The sequence below is a fragment of the Heterocephalus glaber genome, unplaced genomic scaffold (genome assembly GCF_053883595.1).
Source record: "Heterocephalus glaber isolate CG9 unplaced genomic scaffold, H.glaber_assembly_v1.0 deba00000936, whole genome shotgun sequence".
NCBI lineage: Eukaryota > Metazoa > Chordata > Mammalia > Rodentia > Bathyergidae > Heterocephalus > Heterocephalus glaber.
The window spans coordinates 1,945,662-1,971,196 of NW_028258172.1; the positions used below are offsets into that span (position 1 = coordinate 1,945,662).

Here is a 25,535-nt window from a genome sequence, read left to right on the forward strand (position 1 = left end):
TCTAAATATTAAAATAGAAACTCTGAACCAGTTGGAACAGAGGTTAGGTAGAACCCTTGAAGACATCGGTGTAGGAAAAGATTTTATGAACAAAACCTCAGTTGCCCATGAACTAGCACAAACAATCAACAAGTGGGATCTCTTCTTATTAAAAGGCTTCTGCACAGCAAGAGAAACCACCAGCAGAGCGATGAGACAATCCACAACGTGGGAAAAAATCTTTACCTGCTTTTCCTCAGACAAAGGTCTACTATATCAAATCTATAAAGAACTTCAAATATCAGACCTCTCATATTTAAAGACCCAAACTGAAAATGGGCATCTGAAATGCACAGACATTTCTCACACAAAGAAGCAGAAATTGCAAATAAATACATGAAAAAATGTTCAAAATCACTGGTCATTGGAGAGATGAAAATGAAAACAACGTTGAGATTCCACTTCACTGCAGAAAGAATGGCTGCTACCAAGAAATCAATCATTAACAAATGCTGGCGGGGCTGTCGGGAAAGAGGAATCCTGCTCCACTGCTGGTGGGAGTGTAGACTGGTGCAACCACTGTGGAAATCAGTATGGACATACCTCAAAAAAGTAGGACTGGAAGCCCCATTTGACCCCATTTGACCCCATTTGACCCCTGGGGAATCTTCCCCAAAGAATTAAAAGAATCATGCCACAGTGATATATGTGTACCCATGTTCATAGCAGCACAGTTTGTGATAGCTAAAACTTGGAATCAGCCCAAATGCCCATCAACTGGAGACTGGGTAAAGAAAATGTGTTTTTTTTTGTAAAACGGAGTACTACCCAGCCATAAAAAATGAGAAATTGGAGACATTTATAGCTAAATGGATGCACATTGAGGTGATAGTGTTAAGTGAAATAAATAGTACACACATGTATAAATCCTGAATATTTTCTCTGGTGTGAGAAACTGAAAGTGTAAATGGGGCCTAAAATATATGATAGGTAATGTGAAATAGGATTTAAAGGGGCAAAGGGGAAGGAGCAGGGAGGGGTAGGGGAAAGGAAATAAAGGAATGGAATTAACATGAGAAAATGGAAAAATAGGAACAAAATCTTTGTAAATAGGGAGGAATGGAGGGGTTGAAAGGAGGACTGGGCAAGTGTGAAAGATGGGAACCAGGAGAGATTATGTAAAGATGCAAATTTCCAACAATGAATGTTATTATATTGTATACCTAAAATGTACCAATGATTAGAATGAATAATCGATAATGCAAAATAGGAAGAAAAGTTCCAAAGGGGTAGAGGTAGTGGGAGGGGCAAGGGAAAGGAAAGAAGGAAAAGGAAAAATGCTGAGAAATGGAGAAAATGGAAATAAAGTCTTTGTAAATAGGGAAGGGTGGAAGGGGTGAAGGGAGGTCTAAGAATGGGGAAAAAATAAGAACCAAGATGCATCATATAAAGGTACAAGTTCGCAATGAGAAATGTAAATGTGTTGTATACCTGAAATGTACCAATAAAAGAATAAAAAAAGAAAACAACAAGGACATAATTTTACCTTATATTATAACTCTTCTGAGTATAACTGAAAATGCAGTGATGTCCTTTCAAAAGTCTAGAAGTTCTGGATTTCTCAAAAGTCTAAGTCCAAATTATTCTCTGAGACTCAATGCAAAATCATAGATAGAAGCCCCATTAAAAATTTTAAAATATGTTAGATAATCACAAGATACAATTGAAGACAGTAGAAATTAGCTTTAATTTCTTCCATTTGCAAGTTTTCCAAATATTTGTCTTTCTAATTGTTGCCAATTTTGAGTGATCTTTCTAAAGAAACCAGCAATATGCAACCTGACTATTTGTACGGTCTTGAAATGTCCTCCATTAGATATTTACTTTATAAGAATCTCAGAGACTTTAGACTTAGTAGCAGAGTCTGTCATCTAACTTGGCTCACAAAGTTGTTCCCTTGCTTCTTGAGCTGGATTTTCCAAATCTTTTCAAACTTGTTCCACAAGCCAGTTATAAAGGCTTCTGAACCACATGGCCAGATAGCAGCACAGCAACAACCCCACTTCTCTGGTACAAAAATCTTTCTTACTTGCTTTCTCATTGCTGGCACAGAAATGTCTGACACCCACAAGTTAATGGAGGGAAGGTTTATTTTTGTTCACAGTTTGTAGAGGTTTCATTCCATAGTTTGCTGTCTCCAAGGCAGGTCAGTATGGCAGAAGGGCATGGAAGAACAGAAACAGTCCATGGCCTGGAAGGCAAGAAACAGGCAAACTTCCTTCTTTTCCTTTTTATTCTATCCAGGATACAAGCCTATTAGTTTGTGCCATCCATACCCAGAGTGGGTCTTCCTTCTTGAGTAAATCCATCTTCCACACCTAGGACTATGCTAAACCAATCAGTGGTCTAATCTAGTATCACACACCTATCCTCCAGCTCCCTCTTAAGAGCTCCACCCATGAGTATATGAGGTTTTGGGGGAACATCTAGATATAAACCATAACAGTGTGCATGAAATCAAGTTCTGCTGTCATTTTGAGCAGTAGTTGGGGCTGCTGAGACCATACTTGCAGTGGGCTCTGGGTGTCTGTATGGTGAAGCAAGTTGACATCAAATATAGGGAAGCAATTCAAGAATGACACCTGAAAGCAGGGTGCCTCAGGCTTCAATCCACAAAGCAATGTCTTTGAAAAATGCTTACACATATGCACCCCTATTCTTGTTATGAGTGTGGTCTGAATAATTTGTTCTAATTGTACTAGTGAAAAGTATTTGATTTCTTTTTACTTCCACTAACCTTTTAAGCAACCACCGTTTCTTTGGCCTCAAATACATATGTGTTTTACTCCTGCCAAATTGCAATTTTCCCAAATCTTTCTCTTCCCTTTTTGTTGCCAATTTATAATGTAGATCTTTCAAAAATCAGCCAGCAATATGCATGTCACAAACTGATCATTGTGTGGCACTGAAATTTGCTCCAGCAGAATAATCCATCTATTAGCTTTAACTTCTGCTTCCCACAAAATGTCAGGACATGGACAAAATGTAGATGACTTATTTTTCAGAGTGTAAAACAAATGGCCTGTAATTCAATTTCTTCAAATTTCAATTTCTGAAATTTCAGGAGCTTTCTTTGCATCCCTAGCACTCTCCTGGTCTTCTGACCTCATACCAGAATAATACATTAACTTCTACATAAAACATTCTAGGATTTTTTTAGCCAGCACCTCCAAACATTTCCAAACTCCTTCTGAAAACCTGTTATACAGGCTTTTGAATCACAAGATCAGGGAATAATAACAGCAATGACTCCTCTCTTGGTGGCATTTTTTGCGTGAATTAGCTTTTCATCATTTTGACCAAGTACATGTGAAGTGCAAATTAAATTAAAATATTTATTTTGTTTCATCATTTTAGAAGTTTCAGTCTATAGCTGGCTATCTCCAAGGTAAAAAAATTATCATGACATAAAGGCTTGCTGTAGGAGAGCTGCTAACCTCATTGTAGCCAGGAAGCAAATAGGAAGAAAGAGCCAGAGAGGATGTAGCAAAAGACCAGATACAGTTTCCAAGGTCACAACTCATTATCCACTCCTTATAGTGAAGTCCTACTTCCTGCTTCCATCTCCCAATAATGTCATCAACTTAAGACCTCATGAAAGGATAAATACACTGATGAAATTAATATCTTTATGATTTTTTTTTTTGGTACTGGGAATCAAACTCGGGACTTTGTGCTTTCGAGGCAGGCGCAGGAACCCCACTGAGCTAAATCCCTGGACCCAATATCTTTATGATTTGATCATCTCTGTAAACAGAAACACTCAGATAGGTGGTTTACTAATTTCCCAAGGGTTTCTCATTCCAATGAGGCTGACAATTAAGATTAACTGTCACAATCTCTTCATGAGGTGACATGTATCTTAAAGGTAGTTTTCATTTTTAAAATATCTTTCATTTGATCAAGTTATTTCAAAAGATGTTTATTCAAGCTCAGAACATTTCTACATTCTACCTGATTAATTTTGCTGTTGTAGCTCTCAACTGGATTTATTTCATTGATTGAATTTTTACCTCTAGAATATCCAATTGGCTCTTTTTATGAGTATTATATCTCTTTGATTAATTTCCTTTTTGTATCATGAGTTACTTTTCCAATATCATTGAATTCTTTATCTTTATTCTTCTGATATTATTAAATTTCCTAAAATCCAAATTTGTGGTCCAGAAAATCATTAATATAATTTTCTTTTGTAGTCTTTTGCCACAGAGTCATTGTGTTCCCTTAGATGTATCATATTACTTTGTTTTCCCACAGTGGTATTGTTGAATCCAGTGGGTCAGTTGCATTTATTGTATTATAGAGTGGCTTTCATAATAGAATTTTTTTTTACTATTGCTGTTTATTATGGTATTGTTTGAATATGCTTCATTGCTTTTGTTTTCAGGTGGATGCTTTAGTGTAGTGTTTGTGCAGCTTCAGCCTTGTCTGCCAAGGTCCTTACCTTAGCTGTTAATGGGTGCAAGGTTTATCAATCTGCTTTACAAGGCCATAGTGGCTCAAGCTTCTGAAAACATGTTACTCAACTGCTTCTTATGGGGATGGTAGGATAGCCAGTTTCTTCCTAGGATCCTTAGCAGGTCAAGCTCTTCGATGTTTCTTAGTGGATTCCTGGGATCACATGCAGGAATTTAGAGCCAATGTCCTGCTCTCTTTGTCCTTGTTGGGCCAAACTACTAAGAATAGGCTGCCAGTTTATGCTTAGGAGCTGAGGAGTTGTACAAGACCACCTTGCTACTTCCCAGTAGCCTCAGAGAACAGAGATTCTTTACAACTTGTTGTCTAGCTACTTTCCAGATCTGAGGGGAATAATTGCCACCAGCCAAGTACTTTTGAGGAAGAAGAGTGAACGAAGCTTTCTAGAAACTTTCTTTTGATGAAGGTATGTGGGAAGAACTACTTGACTAATTCCAAGAATGCAGGAAAATAAGCAGAGAATTTCAATTAATTTCTGTAGGCTGAGTTGCTCCAGATGGCTAATCCCCATGTTTGTTATGGCTGTAAAGAATAGCTGGGGATTTTTGGATGTTTTACAAGGCTTTACCAATGTTACTTCTGCAAGAAGCTGCCCACCTCTTTAGTTTCTCAGGTAGGGGGTATTGAGGTGGCTTCACACAGCTAGACATGGATTAAGCAAGGTACACAAAATGAGCTAGGATTTTTTTTCCCAAAAATGCAGTGGTTTGACAGTCTAGAAGTTCCCCAAAAAGGAACAAAGGTGGTGAAGTTCACATGATTCCTCAGCAGTGATTGCCTTTAGCATCTGTGGTGTGATTCAGAACCCCGTAGGGGCCCCATTTTTACTCTCACCCTCCAATGAATACATTCTCACTCTTGCTTTATGATCTTGAGAATGGATAGTAGATGCGATATGTTTAGTTTTTTCTTAATGAGGCCACCATATATCTGTATGCTCAAAAAGGCCTGATCCACATTCCCACTGTACTGTCATGGTCTGTCTCAAATACTCCAGTGAAATAGGTTGCTCTTTTAGTGATATTTTATAGATCATACAAGGATTTTTATTTTTTCCTTTTGCTTCTTTTACTTCCCCCATGTATTTTCAAGTCCTGTCTTCAAGTGGAATGATTCTTCTAACTGTTTTTCTACCTCTGTCCTGAGAACAGTGTTTTTTCACCTAGAAAACTGGGTTCATTTTATTGGAAGAATGTATGTGGAAACAAAAATGTGAGTGTGATGTGTGATCACTTTTACACAGGTGCCATTGATTCTAGACCTTTTTTTTCAATTTTTATTTTTTATTATGTTTCCAGAACAGTGATTTCATTCATTCTGGGAATGGTGGTTGGTACATGTACACAACACATGTTAATTCTTTCATAAACACTTTCCCCTACCTTTCCTCCACTTCCCCTTATCACCTGGTTCCCTTGATTTTTTCAAAGGATCTGTTTTCCTATTTTCCATTTATCTTTTATTTTCCTCTTTATTTGTATTTAGGGTTTCTTATAAAAAGTATACCATGTGACATTTAACTTCGTGTCTCTGATTTATTTTACTTAACATTATGATCTCAAGGTGCATTCATTTTTACAAGTGATTCAAGTTTATCCTTCTTTATGGCAGACAGTACTCTTTGTATAAAAATACTACACTTTACCTATTCTTCAAAGTATATATATATATATATATATTTATCACTTCAAAGATTTAGCTATTATGAATTGTGCTGCCATAAACATGGGTTTGCATGTATCACTACAATCACTACAATATAATGTATTTAACTCTTTTGGGAATATACCTACAGGGGGAATAGCTGGGTCAAATGTAATTTCTATTTTCATGTTTTTAAGGAATCTTTATGCTTATTTCCATAGTAGTTGCCTAGAGCTTACTGGAGAAAAATATGAAATAGTTTTTTAACCTTTTGGCATTGGAAGTCCTTTACCAGTTATGGCCTCATTGCATCTATACCCCTCTGCATCTCCAAAACTGTCTTACCATTGTACTGCTGCGCAAATATACTGTGCAGTCTTATGCTTTGTTTTGTTGTTATTGGTCATTTTTAATATAATTGTTTTACTCCATGCTGGAAAACACATAAGTGTCTTTCTATTCTCAGTTTAAGCATAATTTCTTTTGTGCTATTTCCTAAGATGTTCTCATTAGAGTTAACCGTTCCTTTGCTCTCCATACTTCATATAAAACAGACACCATTAGAACATTTGGAAATTATATTGCCCTTATCTTTTTACATAAGCATATTTTCTAATCAAATGAAAGTGGAAATCAATTATGACCATTACAGTAAGGAAAAACTGAAATAGATAAAAGCAGAAGAATAACTGAATATGTGAATAAATTCTACATTGTTTTTGTATCTGTTTCTCTGCTGTCTTTTATCTTACCCAATCAAGAAACACACTCATACACACACTTTCACCTGGAGAATATCCTGCTAAATCTTTCCAGGACATACCCAGCCCCCAAAACTTTTCTCCAAGTACTGGGCCACAGCCAAGGTTAAGTGATCATTATAGGGTCCAGCCACAACCTGGATTCCTAAAGGAAGTCCTTTGGTATTCAAACCCAGTGGGCACTGAGTCACAGGCAAACCCAGGACATTGAAGACACCTAAAGGAAACAACAAAAAATGTGAGAAAATTAGGCCTTTTCTGAAAACTTATTTTTCTCATCATTTGATCTGTAAGTGTAAAAGCTTCAAAGAAATTTACAGTTTACTATCAGATTATAACTTATCCAGAGACTTTGTGTCAATTAAATATTTGAATTTTTAAACAACAAACTCAGCCCTAACAAACTCATAATAGGACCTAATAACTATCCTTGTTTTTCTGATGAAACAATTTAAGAATAAAAAAATTGATAATATATTTAAGGTTACCTAGCTAATAAAATGTGCATTCAGAAGCTTAACACAAAAACGTTTAGGACCAGCTGAGTATTTTACCACTATGCTATTCTTCAATTATGTCAGGCAGCATTTTCAGAAAGAAACAACAAAATGAATGCTAAGGTAAAATAATATGTTCTCAAATGAATAGATTTTCCTTTTACTTATGGACACTTTGTAATATTAATTTCCACTAGACTATGTTGTAAACTGTAATTCTTTAATTCATTTATGTTACAAAGATTTGTTGCAGCATAATTCACTTAAGATCCTCCCTGTTTCAAATGTAAAAGTAAATGATTGTTAATAAATTTAAATAATTGTTCAATTAACACCATAACCTAAGTTGAGCATATCTAACACCTACATAATTAATTCTATAGTAGCCATCAATTTTTCTTCATTCCCCTACTATCCAAACTTTAAGACAACACTAATCTGATTCTTACCTCCATGAATTCCTTACCCTGGATATTTCTGTTGAATAGAATCATATAATATGGAATGTTTTGTCTGAATTTTTGACTTAGCAAAATATTTTCAAGGTTTATCCATGTGATTTCTTGTTTATGCTAAACAGCATACCATTTAGTGAATATGCCAAATTTTGATGATTTATTCACCAATTGATAGGCAGTTTAATCTTTTTTTGGCTATTATTAATTATGCTGTGATAAACAGCACAATAATTAAATATTTGTGTAGCGTTCTACACAAGTATGTTTGTATACTCATGTGTAAAAAGTGCAATTTTTGGTCAAATATTAAATTTGTATTTCATATGAAAAAATGACATATAAGACTGCATTGGTTTTGCAAAATCATAAAAAATGTATGAGGTTTTGAGTAGATCTTCTTGTTTATGAATACTTATTATTTTATTTAGCATAATATTTTAATGAGTATGCTGTGATACTCCATTATGGTTTTAAAGTAAATTTCCCTGAATAATGATGTTGGACATTTTTACTTACTGGCAATTTGTATATCTTCTTTAGAGAAATATATATTGAAATCTATTGTTCACTTCTAAATGATTTTTATGTATTATCATTATTTTTTATGTACTATTATTAAATGGCAAAAATTCTCCATATATTGGAGTTTAAATATTTAGTGTATATAGAATTTGCAAATATTCTCTCCCAGTCCTATGTTTTCCTTTAACTTAATTTATGTAGTTTTTTTTGTTGTTGTTAAATTCTTTTATTGGTACATTTTAGGTATACAATACAATTACATTGCTCATTGGGAATTGTACCTTTACATAATGCATCTTGGTTCTTATTTTTTCCCCATTCCTAGCCCTCCCTTCACCCCCTCCACCCTTCCCTATTTACAGACTTGATTTCCATTTTTTCCATTTCTCATCATTTTTCCTTTCCTTTTTTCCTTTCCCCTGCCCCTACCATTACCCCTACCCCTTTGGACCTTTTCTTCCTATTTTGCATTATCGATTATTCATTCTAATCACTGGTACATTTTAGGTATACAATATAATGACATTCATTGTTGGAAATTTGCACCTTTACATAATCTCTCTTGGTTCTTATTTTTCACCCTTGCCCAGCCCTCCCTTCAACCCCTCCAGTCCTCCCTATTTACAAAGATTTTGTTCCTATTTTTCCATTTTCTCATATTAATCCCATTCCCTTCTATCCTTTCCCCTAGGCCTCCCACTTCCTTCCCCTTTGCCCCTTTTCTTCCTATTTCACATTACCTATTATACATTTTAATCCTTATTTACACTTTCAGTTTCTCACACCAGAGAAACTATTTGGTATTTATACATGTGTGTCCTATTCATTTCACTTAAGACTATCGCCTCAGTGTGCATCCACTTAGCTACAAATGTCTCTAATTTCTCATTTTTTATGGCTGAGTAGTACTCCCTTTTATAAAAAAGCACATTTTCTTTATCCAGTCTCCAGCTGATGGGCATTTGGGCTGTTTCCAAGTTTTATCTATCACAAACTGTGCTGCTATGAACATGGGTGCACATATATCACTGTGGTATGATTCTTTTAATTCTTTGGGGAAGATCCCCATTAATTTATGTAGTTTTTTGGATGGAAATTTTAAATTCTTTATGAAGGCCAACATTCACATATTTTCTTTTATTGGCTATGTTTTTAGTGCTGTATCTGACTACTCTTTGACTAATTCAAGGCCACAAAAATTTTCTCATTGTTTCTTTTTAAAGTTTTAGAGTATTAGCTGTCATATATGTATATCAGATCCATTTTAAGTTAGCTTTCATATGTGCTATGAAATAGGGGTTCAATTTCATTCTTTTACATGTGAATGTACAATTATCTCAATATCATTTTATGAAGATCATAATTTCCCCATAGATTTGTCTTGGAATATTTGCCAAAATTTTAATTATGGGAACAGTAGAGTGACATAAACAAAATGGAGAAATAGAAGTTCTACATCTCCATTAGACTTCACAGAAATGCAATTATCCATGGATAAGGATAGTTTTTTGAATATTGTTGAATGTGGGAAAGGCAGGGACAACTCATCTGGTCACCAAACCTAGAAGAGCCACATTCAAATGGTATGAGGAGGAGCTTTATATCAAACATATCAAACCTCCCACAAGCTTGCATAGCATCACATATAAAAGCGGCCAGGTAAACTTTGGCAATAGTGCAGCATTGTAGCTAAAAGAAGTGCCACATTAGAGATTCTAGCCTCGAGCATAACTCTGCAGGAAGAACATTCTACAGATAATGCCAGGTACAAGGCCTTAGTCGGCTTCCATATTAACTCCAGGGTGCTTCTTAAGAATTAGGCTGGGAGGCAAAGGCAGGTGAGTAATTATCTGTGGAAGGAGACATCTGGCCTATTCAAAGCCAGTAACAGTGGAGAACTTACTTATTCCTGGTTCTCTTCTTAAGTCTTTCCCCAGTTATAAAGAAAATGTAGGGCCTGGAATATTTAAGCAGGGTAGAATCTGATATTATTCAACTCTAGTAGTCATCTAATAATTCCACTCAGTTCCAGTGCTCTTCCTGTGGCCTTATCTACAGAGGAGCACCTCATCAAGTCTACACCTAGTGGCCAAGCTGTAACCTCAGAAAGTCTTGGTACTTGCTTAAGCATTCTCTAGGAGAGATGACAATTTATGGCCCCAGAATATCAACAAAGGAGAGTATTTGGTCTTTTCCAAGATGAGATAACCACTCAGTCCTGGTTATCTCTTCATTCTTCTCCAAGACTAAAACCTTGGGTAGGTCAATAACCATCAATGGAAGGAAGGATCTGGTCCTACCTAAATTCACTCCCTAGGCAACAACTTCATCAAGCCTCAATTATTTCATTAAACTTTTCTCAAGCTGGGAGACATGTGTAAATCCACAATTTTACCACCTTTTTTCATCTTGTCTTACTTTGTTATTCAAAGACAAGTTTTTGACACTCCCATTCCTGAACTGCTACACTTACTAATATAACCACTAACATTTATGAATTTGCAGATAGTTAACTATATCTTATTAAGTTGAATACTGTTCAAATATTAATGGACATGGAATTGCACCATTGAGCAGATATTAAATTATTAAATATATGTATATATATATATATATATATGGTTTGTCGTAGAGTTTGTACTATAACTACAGATCTCATTTCTATGATTACAGGGGTACAGTATTTGTTCTTAGGGTCTGTCATTATCCAGTTTGTATCTGATGCTATTGTTGTTGCTGATTTTACTACTTTAGCCAAGGTGGCAGAGTTTCTGGTATCAGTTAGATTCCTCTGTATGTCACTATCTAGATTTCTGGGAGATCATAAACAATAAAGCATTGCATTGCCAGAGAACTGGGTACTGGGTACTGGGAAAAATAGGCTGTGCCAGTCCCTCCCTAACAAATGGAGGTGTTTGTATCCTTAGCAAAACTCAAAGTCCAATACCTAGCTACATGTGGAAGACATTTCTGAAAAGTAGACAATACCTAAAAAAGTTTCAATAGTAACAAAATGCTGTCCACTATAAGAAATCTGTAAGTCTCATCACAGAGAAAAATGAAGAAAAAAGTAGATAATGAGAAAACACAGAAGCAAAGTACTTCCAAAAGCTTCCAATTCCACCAAAATGAATCCAGCTGTGACTGAGAAGGAAGACATGAAAATCCACACATCTGGTAAGTGCACACAGATCTCAGTGAGAAGCCCACATGGGCCAGAGCAGCATGGTCGGGGAGAGGTCCTAGCCAAGACCCCTCCCTGAAACCAGGAGCTTGGACACACAGGCCTAGCCAAAGGCCCACCTGGAAAAGAGCTTCACAGGTCCACAAGCAACAGCCAGAAGCCCACACAAATACCATTGATAAGTGCATGCAGACCCAGCCAGAAGCCTGCTCAGACACCAGTGACTGGGGTGCACAGCCCCCACCCAAAGACCCTCCCAGACACCAGCTACATAAGGGGGCAGGACCTCTGTGCACAAGTCTGAACAGGCCCAAGCTAGAACCTTGCCAGGACAACAGGGCAGCTCAGGGATCCAGAAGGCCACCATTCTGAACACAGGAATTGGCTCAATGGTGAGCAGCAGAGAAAAGCACTCTCAGTGGCTTGCTGAGAATTGAAGACCACTAGGTGAGCAAAAAGTCACCTCAACAAAGGCACAGCAGGCTGCATCTGTTGAAATGAGAAGGCACATAAGTCTCAAAACCAGACTTCCAGATAACCTAAGCAACCCCAAAGGGCACCAAGATGGAACAATCTGGTACTCAACAACCTGGACTCCCTGAACTGGCAAAGAAAGAGGATCTGGAAAAAAAGAAGTCAGAAATAATTTCTCATATAACAACAGAGATTGTGTCCACAGTGCAAGAAAAGCTTAATAAATTTACAGCAGACACAGATTAAAAAAATAGAGTAGCTGAGGAACATGATGGAATCCCAACATAGGAAACAAATGGAATCCATAAAACAGTTGCAAACAGATTTCCAGGAGATTAAAAACTCCACTGAAAATTTACACAGCAGAATGAGCTAATGTGACTACAGAATTTCAAATATAAAAGACAGGATTGCAATCAGTGACTAGGAAAAGAAAAATTTCTTAAAAATACGAAGGGACCATGAGAAATCTATCCAGCGGCTTCTAGACAATTCAAAGAAGAATAACATAAGACCGATTAGAGACTAGATGAAACAGGAGTGCAAATGATATAAAAAATATGTTCAGAGAAGTAATGGCAGAAAACTTCCCAAGCAGGGGGAAAGAACTTGACATAAAGATAAATGAGGCATCCAATTAGCCACGACCAAAAAAAAATTGCACCTAGGCATAATAGTTAAGATTCCAGAAACCCAACAGAAGAACAAAATTCTACAAGCAGTTAGAGAAAAGAAATAAATCACATACAAAGGAAAAATCATCAGAATCACAGGGGAATTCTCAACTCAAATCTGCAAGGCAAGAAAAGCCTGGAGTGAAATATTTCAAGCCCTAAAGGAAAAAATCCTCTAACCCAGACTGATGTGCCCTGCAACACTATCTTCCAAAATTGATGGAGAAATCACATAGTTTCATGACAAAGAGCATGTGAGGAATTTCATGAATACCAAACTAGCACTCCAACAATTTTTAAACAATATCCTAGGAAAAGACAATGAAGATCACAACCCCAGGAAGCCAAGCACAATTAATCCATCAGGTATGAAAAGAAATTAAATGCAAAGAGGGACAATCCAACACAAAGAAAAAGTCGTGACAAGAAAAAAGTCAATCCACATAAGTTATAACCATCAATGTTAATGGTTTCAATTCAACAATCAAAAGATACTGGCAGAATGGATCAAGGAGCAAGATCCAATGCTGCACAAAAGAAACACACTTAATTCAAAAAGAAACTCATGGATTGGAAGTTAAAGGGTGGAAAATAATATTCCATGTGACAGGAACCTGAAAAACACCAGGAGTAGCTATCCTATTTGCAGATAAAATGGATTTCAACACAACACTAATTAAGAGAGGCAAAGAAGGCCACTACAACCCTGAAAAGGGAAAAATTCAAAAGGAAGAGATGGCAATCATGAATATATATGCACCAAATACTAGTTCATACAACTATATAAAATAAATACTAACAGACAGGAAAAATCACATAAGCACTAATACAATAGTAGTTGGGGACCTCAATACCCCACTGTCACAAATAGATAGGTCAACTAGAAAAAAATAAACAATGAAATAATAGAGCTCAATCAAACACCAACAATGGACTTAACAGATGTTTACAGAGTGTTCCACTCAACAAATCAGAATACACCTCCTTTTTGGTAACACAAGGATCATTCTCCAAAGTAGAACACATACTTGCTCATAGAACATGTTTAAGTAAGTGCAAATGAATTGAAGTTATCCCCTCTATATTATCAGACCATAGTGTAGTGAAATTGGAGATCAATAGCAAAAGAAATGGCAAGAATTTTATTAACACAAGGAATAACCAAGGGGTCACAGAGGAAATTAAAGAAGAAATCATACAGTTTCTACAATTAAATGACAAGGCCAATACAACATATCAAAATCTATGGGACAAAATGAAAGGAGTCTTACTAGGGAAACTTATAGCAGTGAATACTCATATTAGGAAAAAAAGTAATCCCAATTAAACACTGTGATGTTGAACCTGAAGCTTCTAGAAAACGAAGAGCAGGACAAACCCAAAGCTCATACTAGGGAGGAAATTATGAAGATCAGAGCAGAAATCAATGCAATGGAACCTAAGAAAACCATACAAAAAAAAATCAGTGAAGTAAACAGTTGGTTGTTTGAAAGAATAAACAGGATTGAAAAACCCTTCGACACCTTCATCCAAAAAAGGAAAGAAATGGCCCAAATCCATGCAATTAGGAATGAAAAGGGTGCAATTACAAAGGACCCATCAGATATCGAATGTACTGAAGATCATCAATACCTAGTTTGAGAACCTATATGCTAATAAGATGGAAAACACAAAAGAAAGAGACAGATTCCCAGACACATATAAATTAGCAAAGATGAACGAAGAAGCTGTAAAACTTCTAAACACCCTGCTTGCTTTTGGGGTCCTAGTGGATGAAGTACTACTTCTAAACTTTGGTTTTGGTCTATTATTAGAAACTCATAAATTGAAAGTTAAAGAATGGAAAACAATACTCCATGCAACAAGAACCCCCAAAAAAGCAGGAGTAGCTAGGCTCTTTGCAGATCAAATGGATTTCAAACCAAAAGTAATTAAGAGGAACAAAGAGGGACACTACATGTGTGTAAAGGTAACAATCCAAGAGGAATAGATGACAATCATAAATATATATGCACCAAATACTAGTGTGCCCAACTATGTAAAACAAACACTAATGGACATGAAAAATCAAATAAGCACTAATACAATAATAATTAGGGACCTCAGTACCCCACTGTCACAGATAGATTCACTAGACAGAAAATAAGGAACAAAAGAGTAGAACTCAATCAAACTCTTGAACTACAGAGTGTTCCACACCTGAAAATCAGAATACACATTCTTTTGAGCTGCACATGGTTCTTTCTCCAAAATAGACCACATACTTGCTCATAGAACATGTTTAAGTAAGTGCAAAGGAAGCAAAGTTATCTCCTGTATACTATCAGACCACAGTGTGATGAAATTGGAGATCAAGAGCAAAAGAAACCACAAGAAGTTCATAAACACATGGAAATTGAACAACACACTTCTGAATAGCCAAGGGATCACAGAGAAAATTAAAGAAGAAATGAGACAGTTTCTACAATTAAATGACACTATCAATGCAACATATTGGAATTTATGGGATACTATGAAAGCAGTCTTAGGAGGGAAATACATAGCAGTGAATAGTCACACTAGGAAAACAGAGGGAGCTCAAATAAACAACCTGAAATTGAACCTCAAGCTTCTAGAAAAAAAACACAGAACAAACCCAAAGCTCATACAAGGGATGAAATTATAAAGATCAGAGAAGAAAGCAATGCATTGGAGGCTAAGAGAATGATATAAAAAAAATCAGTGAAGCCAAGAGTTGGTTCTTCGAAAGAATCAACAAAATTGACAAACCCTTAGCCAACCTTATCAAAAAAGGAAAGAAAAGACTGAAATCTATGCAATTAGGAATGAAAAGGTTGAAATTAAAATGGACCCAGCAGAAATCCATAGGATCATCAGTACCTACTTTGAGAACATATATGCCAATAAGACGGAGAACACAGAAGAATGGACAGATTCCTAGATATGTATGAATTAGCAAAGTAGAACAAAGAAGACCTAAAATATCTAAACAATACAATATCTATCAACAAAAGAGAAAATATAATTAGAAACATATCAACTAAGAAATGCCTGGGTCCTGATGGCTTCACTGATTCATTCTACAAGACATGTAGAGAGAAACTATTGCCACTACTGATTAAACTCTTCATGATATTGAAATGGAAGCAATGCTCCAAAATTCATCCCTGGAAGTAAGCATCACTTTGATCCCCAAAGCAAAGAAAGACCCAAGCAAAAAGCGAACTATAGGCCAATCTCACTAATGAACATAGATGCAAAACTTATTAATAAGATACTGGCAAATAGAATGTGGAAGATCATCAAGAACATCAGAGACTCTGACCAACTGGTATTCTTCTTAGGGATGCAGGGATGGTTCAACACATGCAAATCAATAAACATAGTACATTATATTAATAGAGCCCAGGACAAAAACCATATGATCCTCTTAATAGATGCAGAAAAATCCAACATGCATTCATGATAAAAACCCTACAATAAATTGGAATAGACAGTCTCAATCTCCACCTGATAAGAGCCATCCATGAAAATCCAACAGCCAATGTCATACTAAATAGTCACAAACTGAAATCCTTCACACTAAAATCAAGAAGAAGACAAGGGTGTCCACTATCACCACTCCAATTCAATATAATATTGGAAACATTAGCCAGAGGAATTATACAACAGAAAAAAAAGGAATAAAGATAGGAAACACATGAATGTGTTTGTCATTATTTGCAGACAACATGATACTCTAGAAGACCCCAAGAACTCCACCAAATGTCTTGCAGACTTAACATCCAAATAGTAGAGTAGCTGGACACAAGATCAACACACAAAAATCAATAGATTTCCTGTACACAAACAACAGAGTCACTGAAAAAGAAACTGGAGAAAAAACTCCCTTCACAATAGCATTCAAAAAATGAAATACCTAAGAATCAACTTAATGAAAGAAATCAAAGACCTGTATGCTGAAAACTACAGCACTCTGAAAAAAGAGATCAAAGTGGATATAAGAAAATGGAAAGACATCCCTTGCTCCAGGGTAGGAAGAACCAATATAGTGAAAATGGACATATGTTCAAAACTACTATATAGATTTAATGCAATGCTGATTGAAATGCAATGCAATGTTGGATTGAAATTCCAACAATATATTTCACAGAACCAGAGAAAAGAATCCAAAAATTCATTTGGAACCAGAAGAGACATAGAATAGCAAAAGCAATTCTAAACAACAGAGATGTGGTAGGGGGTATCAAAATCCCCAACTTGAAACTATACTACAAAGCTACTGTGATAAAAACAGCATGGTACTGTCATAAAAACAGACCTGAGGATCAGTGGAATAGATTAGAAGATGCAGAAACAACTCCAGATATACTCAGCCACCTCATCTTTGACAAAGGAGCTAACTACCCTCACTGGAGGAAAGATAGCCTATTTAATAAATGGTGTTGGAAAAACTGGATTTCAGTCTGCCAAAGATTAAAACTAGACCCATACCTATCACCATGCACTAAACTAAGATCAAAGTGGATTAAAAATCTAACTATTAAAACAGAAACACTAAACTTTCTGGAAGATAAGTTAGGGAGAACTCTTGAAGATATTGGCATAAGAAAAGTTTATGAACAAACCCTCAGTAGCACAGGAACTAGCACAAAGAATAAACAACTGGGACCTCTTATTAACATGCTTCTGCACTGCAAGAGAAACCACCAACAGAGTTAAGAGACAAGCTACAATCTGGGAAATGTTTTAGCAGCTGTACCTCAGGCAAAGGATTACTATCTAGAATCTATAAAGAACTTAAAAAAATCAGATCCCCCAAGTTCAAAGACCCAATTCAAAAAAGGTCATCTGAAATGAACAGACATTTCTCAGACAAACAAGTAAAAGCAGCAAATAAATATATGAAAAAATGTTCAACATCACTGGTCATTTGAGAGATGCAGAAGGAAACAACACTGAGATTCCACCTCACCCCAGAAAGAATGGCTGCTATCAAGAAATCAACCAATAACAAATGCTGGTGGGAGTGTGGAGAGAAAGGAACCCTTCTCCATTGTTGGTGGGAGTGCAGACTGGGGCAACCACTGTGGAAATCAATATGGAGATAGCTCAAAGAACTAGGACTAGAGGTCCCATTTGACCCAGCTATTCCCCTGCTGGGTATCTTCCCCAAAGAATTAAAAGAATCATAACACAGTGATATATGTGCACCTATGTTTATAGCAGCACAGTTTGTAATAGCTAAAACTTGGAAACAGCCCAAGTGCCCATCAACTGGAAACTGGATAAAGAAGATTTGGTTTTGTTATAAAATGGAGTACTACTCAGCCATAAAGAAGGAGAAACTAGAGACATTTATAGCTAAATGGATGCATATTGAGGCCATATTCTTAAGTGAAATAAATAGGACACCCATGTGTAAATACCAAATAGTTTCTCTACTGTGAGTAACTAAAAGTGTAAATAAGGGTTAAAATGATTAAAAGGAATAATTGATAATTTGAAATAGGAAGAAAAGTTCCAAAGGGGTAGGGGTGGTGGAAGGGGAAGGGAAAGGGAAAGAAGGGAAAGGAGAAATTATGAGAAAAGAAAAAAATGAAAATGAAGTCTATGTAAATATGGAAGGGTGGAGGGGGTGAAGAGCGCACAGGTAATGGGGAAAAAGTAAGAACCAAGATACATCATGTACATGTACAAGCACCCAATCATAAATGTAAACATGTCATATACCTAAAATGTACCAATTAAAGAATTTAAGAAAAAAAACTAGACCTATATTTTGCTCGCTTTTGGCAACATATATACTAAAACTAGACCTATATCTGTCACCATGCACTAAACTAAAATCAAAATGGATTAAAGTTCCAAATATTAAAATAGAAACATTAAACCACCTGGAAGAGAGGTTATATCGATCTCTTGAGGGCATTGGCATAGGAAAATATTTCATGAACGAAACCTCACTTGCACATGAACTAGCACATATAATCAACTAGAGGGATCTCTTCTTATTAAAAAGCTTCTGGACAGCAAGAGAAACCACCTGTATTGTGAAGAGACAACCAACAGTGTGGGAAAAAATTTTACCAGCTGTTCCTCAGACAACGTTCTGCTATCTAGAATATATAAAGGAATTTAAAAAAATCAGACCCCCCATATTTAAAGATGCAATCCAGAAATGGACATCTGAAATGAAGTTATTGCTTAGACAAAGAATTAGATATAGCAAATAATCATATGAAAAAATGTTCAACATCACTGGTCATTTAAGAGATGCAAATATAAACAGTACAGAGATTCCAGAAAAAATGGTTGCTATATTGAAATCAACCAATAGCAAATGCTTGCAGGGATGTTGGCAAAAAGGAACCCTTCTTCACTGTTGGTCAGAGTGTAGACCGGTGCAACTACTGTGGAAATCAGTATGGAGATAATTCAAAATACTAGCATTAGAGGTCCCATTTGATCCAGCTCTTCCCCTGCTGGGCACCTTCTCAAAAGAATTAAAAGAATCATACCACAGCAATATATGTGTACCCATGTTCATAGTGGCAGAATTTGTAATTGCTAAAACTAGGAAACAGCCCAATTGCCCATCAACTGGATCCTGGATAAAAAAAAATGTGCTTTTTAATAAAATGAAGTACTTCTCAGCCATTAAGAATGAGAAATTAGATACATTTATAGCTAAATTGATGCACATTGAGGTGATACTCTTTAAGTAAAATAAATAGGACTCACATGTGTAAATTCCTAATAGTTTCTCTGGTGTGAGATTCTGACAGTGTAAATAACGATAAAAATGTATAATAGGAAAAAAAGATTGCAAAGGGTAGGAGAAATGAGAGGGGTAGGGGAAAGAAAGAAGGGAATGGAATTAACATGAAAAAGTGAAAAAAATTGAAACAAAGTCTTTGTCAATAGAGAAAGGTGGAGGTGTTGATAGGAGGGCAGAGGAATGAGGAAAAATAAGAATCAAAATATATTATGTAAATGTACAATTTTCCAAAGATGAGCTTCATTATACTGTATACTGAAAATGTACAAATAAAATTAATAAAAAGAAAAACAGAGAGAGCTAAAATAAGTAACTTAATGATGTACTTCTTAATCCTACAAAAAAGGTTGAAACTCAAGCCTAGTTTAAGCAGGGGAATCAGAGATCAAGGCAAAAATTAACAAATTTGAGATTAATAATCAAAGAAACAACATCAAAAACCTGGTTCTTTGTAAGAATAAATGTAATAAATAATCCCTTATCCACACATACCAAAATTAGGAGGGAAAAAGTTCACATCAATGCAATTAGTGATGAAAAAGATATTTAGTACTATGAAAAAAGGTACTTCAAACAATTAGAGAATCTTGACTGAAAAGACAGATTCCTAGAAATTTATGAATTACTAAAACTGAGCAAAGAAGAAATAAAAACTCTAACAAATCATTAGACAAAGAAAGTGAGGCAACGATGGAAAAACTTTCCAACTAAGAAAAGCACAGTCATTCTGTATCTTTTAAATGAAGAATTTATTATAATTAAATGCAAAGTTATGAATTATATGTAAGGATTTAGTCCTAGAATTTTTATTAATTTATCTTCTCTTACTTTTAAATATTTCTTTTCTCTTTTCCTCATTTTATAGTTTGATGATTTATGGTATTGTTAATGTTTGATTCTTTTCTATTTCTCTTTTTTCGTGTTTTTCTTATACTTTGACAGTCTGGCTATAATATTTTGTGTTGAAGATATTTTCTATTTGTATCTCCTTGGGATTATTAACTATTATCCCCCCTATATGTCTTCTATATATGGACATGCATACCTTTCCCATGATTAGAGATATTTTATAGTATTAATTTATTTAAAAGGTTTTCTATGCTCTTAACATTTTTCTCCACATTTTCTTGATTTTGAAAACACAGACAATTTTTTTTTCATTTCATAATGTTCAAAAGTTTTGAAAGGGACTTCCTTCTTTCCCTCTTTCTTCCTTCATTCTTTCTTTCTTTTCTTTTATCTTTCCTTCCTCCATTTTTCCCTTCTTCCCCCTCCCTCTCTTGCCCTACTCTTTCTATTTTCCTTTCTTTTTTCTTTCTCTGACTGAGATATTTAAAAGAACTTTCTTTATTCAACTTGATGTAGTCTGTTTTTCAGATTTATACCCATAGTTTTTGTTTGTTTTTAACCTCTTCATTTCCAAGATTTGTTTATTTTCAAAATCTGTTTGCTAAAATTCTCTTTCATATCTTACCCTGTTTTCTTAATTTCATTTAACAATCTCTATATATTCTCCACATCTCATTGAACTATATTTATTCTTTCAAATTGTTAATGAGACATCTTGTTTATACATATTTCTTTTTTATCTTTTGCTAGAGTTTTTACATTCTTTGGAGGCGTTGTATTACCTTGATATTTTTCATATTTCTTGTGCCCTTACATTGAACTTTGTGCATGGCATGAATCTGCTATCTGTACTACTTTGTGTAGTGGCCATTTTCGTGAATAGATTTCTCCCAAAAAATGGGTTTGGTGTGTTGGTTTGTTGGTTTTATTTTCAGCTGATAAACTTAATGCAGTCCTTCTGTTGCTGCTTTTAAGTTTATTAATGTTTTTGCATAGAGCATATACCATGGCCAATTCATAGAAACCCATTCACTCTGTGGTTTAAACTAGAGTAGGAATAATTTATAGTTCTTTCAGTTGTAGTTAATACAGTAGTGGGTGTGGGATGATTGCTATTTAGTTGCTCCTACCTTGGCAGTGCCTCATTTGGGGTATGAATTTTCCTCTTGATATAAGTTCTTCTACTAGCAAGAGCCACTGGCACAGACACAACCAGCATTGTTGAGGGAGTGGAAGTATTTGTCCAGCAAGCAGTCAGTTGTGCAGGACCAAGTGTTACATTGGGAGAATTGGTGGTAGTAACCACAGCAACAATTCTGTGGCATTCACACCTAGCCCAGACAGCAGTTCATGGTCAGACATGGTGCAGGAGTGAAGTGGCAGTGGGGACCACGTAGATGGAATAGCAGGATAAGCTGCAATGCTTATCTCTGTTATTTTAGTGGCAATTCAATCTCAGTGGACAAGGCCGCTTTAGGAACCACTTATATTTCTCAGACCTTCCAGTGGCAGCGTGCACATGAGGACACTGTACCTGTTGCTTCTGTGGCTTTTTATATCCCAAACATTTCAGCTACTTTAGACACCCAGGATCAGGTGATGGTTGTCATAAGGATTTTCTCAATTCATTCAGCTGTAGTTTAAGACTAGGAGTCAGAGTGTAGTTGTCCTTAGGTAATGTTCTACTTTGGCCCCCTTTGCATGCATGTGCTTGTATAAAGGGAGATGGCTGGAATCTCTGGTGTTTCATTTGGCAACAGACATTTGGAGCCATGGTGTTTGCTGGAGCCATAACTTTTGATTCCCCCAAATTCTTTGGTTGCAGTGCTCACCCAGGAACAGTACATCATTTCCTACCCAAGATTTTTTCTCAGTAAGAATGAGACTGTGACTTGAGCTAGGCAAATTTCTTCTTGGTTACCTTTGGTTTCATGAACATAAGAATAGAGTGATGGCTAAAACTGCAGAGATTGCTCAGGACCTGTCGACACATTCCTATGGGTAGGATTGCTGTGGGAGCTGTGGTGTTCTCTCTATGTCCTATCAGCAACAGAAACCTGAATGTGGCACAGAGCAGTGGGAAACAGATTGGTCCCTTTATGTTGACCACAATTTTTATAATTCTGGCCTCAAAGGGCATATGCCATGATCAGTGAGTTCTTTACAATGTCACCTTCCATTCCACTTCATATCTGAACCCCCAATATAATCCAAGGCTGAGCAACAAAGGGCCCTGGTTTGCAAACACTGTGTGATTAAGTTTTCTAAGGCAAATACACCCCTCACACCAGTGTATTAGAACATCTGTGGTGTCTCAAGAGTGGGAATATACAATGGTTTCTGGCCTCTAATGTAGTATTAAACTGGATAACATCTCCCTTCTCAAGATGGCATCCAATCACCAGAGCCTAGGATATGAGGGATTACAGGCAGAGGATGAGAGTGTCTTCTCCAAATTAAAACAAATATTTCAGGTATTTTTTTCACATTAATTGGGCTGCAAGTTTGTGATGGTTGTAAAACTTTCTAGTAGCTAGGATTTTTTTGGCATCTGCATTGATGCATTTTTCCAGTACTCTTGCTCACATGTTATTCTTTAAAAAGAAATCCATGTTTCCCAACCTAGGAGCTGAGCTATCAGTTGCCAAGGTCTTTCATTTCTCTTTCTATGAAGTCATGCCAAGATTTATGGGTCTACAATTTTTCCATCTTTCCCTCGATGAGTGTTCTTCCATATTTACTCATCTTAAAAAGCACTCATGTATACATTGGTTTGGTTCTTCTTTGTGGAGGAGGAGGTAAATGCTGGCCACCTCCATTCAGACATTTTCAAGATCTTAAGTCACATTTTAATTCACTATTTTTGTATTTTATTTGAGAATATATGCACATACTGTGAAGGATTTGGGGGAAGCTTATGTGACACCATTCATAGGATTCCCAGTGCATATTATCTGGCACACATTTGGTAGTCAATAAATCACAGCTGCTAATGTATTTATTATGAGGATCTTATCCATATCATTAGGCTTTTGATTGATGCTATACATATGAGTTTAAGACTAAAAGGAAAAGTTTTAAATTGCAATAAAATTCAAACTGAGGAAAATTTCCGCAAAGCAGCCATTATCATAACTTTTTATATTATTTCCTATATGCTAAAATATTTTTGCTGGCATAAGAACTTGAATGACAAGTTAATGAAACAGAAAGGGAGTAAACTTACTTCAAAGGCAAAGAACTGGATGTGAATGATTAAAGCCAAGAGAGAATTTGCATGAAAAAATAAAGGAGAAGAACTGGCATTTTATAACCTATGACAATTCTCCAAAATTTATATAATAAATTTTTTCTGTACATTATTTAATTTAATCTTGACAGAAACATTGTAGACTTCCTAGATGAGAAAATATATTCAGAAAGTTTCTGTGTCTTGATCTAAGCTGTACAGATGGTGCCATCGCTGAACCTTTGAACTTACACAAGTAGGGCTACAAATTCCAAGTTTAAATGGGCCACAGATTTCCAGACTGGTAATATATATTTAATGAGGATGCTTCCATCTTAATCTCAGAGACCATGAATAAATCACAGACAGGGATCCAGTACATATCTGGGGGCTTTTAGAACTCATATAACTGTGGTCCAGCTACAGTGCCTAAAATCATTGGAAAAAAATGAGATGGGTGAATAATGGAATCAATAAAATTTTGGATATATTATAACTAAAGGAAATAAAGGTTCCATTGAAAAATTGTCTCCTTTTCTAGAATCTCATGGGAAGCTACATGTCCTGGGACAAAGTCAAATTTTGCTTTACTATGTTGTGGAGCAGCCAAGGAAGACATTCAGTAAGAACACACTGGGTTCAGTAAGAAGACATTGGGTTCACATCTCCCTAAGAGTCACTTCTGTAAAATTCATAGAGACAATGGAAATGCTAGTTATTAGCAAATTATCTTTCATGTAAGATATTAACAACTGTTTTGGCAATTTGTCCTCAATCATCGTATGATAAAATTTACACAACAGCAGAAGGAAATTATATTCTTGAACAGATCTTCATTTCTTTAAGATTACAAAATGCAAAAACAAAACAAAACAAAACAAAAACCAAAATGCAAGGAGTACAATTTGGTACCTGTGTAAGCAAAGTTGAAAGGCCTTGTTAGAGGAACATGATGCTTGGGAGCTACTGTGGGATGTGAGGGATATAAGAACACACCATCATCATGTAACATCTCCACCAGCTCTTTGTGGAGACTTTCTTCTATCTTCTTAAACTTTTTGTATTTCTCATTGTTGTATCTGAGTTTTTCTTCAAACAAAGCCAGCCCTACAGAATGATGACATACAACAAATAAAGGAAAACAAACTAATTTTAAATTCTGGAATCCTCTATATTTTCTTGTTCAAGTAATACATATTCATGATAAAAAAATTTAGAAGAAAAATTGAAAGGAAAATCTTGAAACCTTACCACCTATATATAAAGATGTTTGATTATTTACTGCTGACTCCATCGTCTTTTTTATTAATTATATTGGTACATTTAAGGTATAAAATATAATGACATTCATCATTGGAAATTTGCACCTTTACATAATTCATCTTGGTTCTTAGTTTTTCCCCATTCCCCTCCCCACCAATCAACTCATCCACCCCTCCCTATCTACAAAGACTTTGTTTTCATTTTTCTTTTTCTCATATAAATTCCATTCCCTTCCTTCTTGTCCCCCTACCCCTCCTATTTCCCCTTCCCTTTAGCACCTTTTCTTCCTATTTCACAATATCTATTATACCCTTTAGTCCTTATTTACACGTTCAGTTTCTCACACTTGAGAAACTTTGGTATTTACCCATGTGTGTCCTATTTATTCCACTTAAGACTATTGCCTCATGATACTCTTAAGTGAAATAAATAGGACACACATGTATAAATACCGAAGTTTCTCTAGTGTGAGGAACTGAAAGTGTAAATAAAGACTAAAATGTATAATAGATAATGTGAAATAGGAAGAAAGGGGGCAAAGGGAAGGGGAAGTGGGAGGGGTGGGGGAAAGGAAAGAACGGAATAGAATTAATATGAGAAAATGGAAACAAAATCTTTCTAAATAGGGAGGGATGGAGGAGTTGAGGGGAGGGCTGGACAAGGGTGAAAAATAAGAACCAAGAG

General features: G+C 35.8%; 1 protein-coding gene across 1 annotated transcript in view; it reads right to left on the bottom strand.

The window, feature by feature from the left end:
• Positions 1-5,998: 5,998 nt before the first annotated feature.
• Positions 5,999-25,535, bottom strand: part of Faah2 (fatty acid amide hydrolase 2) — a 261,184-nt gene continuing 241,647 nt past the window's right edge. The window contains exons 10-11 of the mRNA XM_004873576.3: positions 24,501-24,695; positions 5,999-7,137 (exon numbers count right to left, since the gene is read on the bottom strand). Of these exons, the coding sequence (XP_004873633.1) occupies positions 6,962-7,137; positions 24,501-24,695 (371 nt within the window). The 3' untranslated portion in view covers positions 5,999-6,961. The remainder of the gene's footprint in view (positions 7,138-24,500; positions 24,696-25,535) is intronic.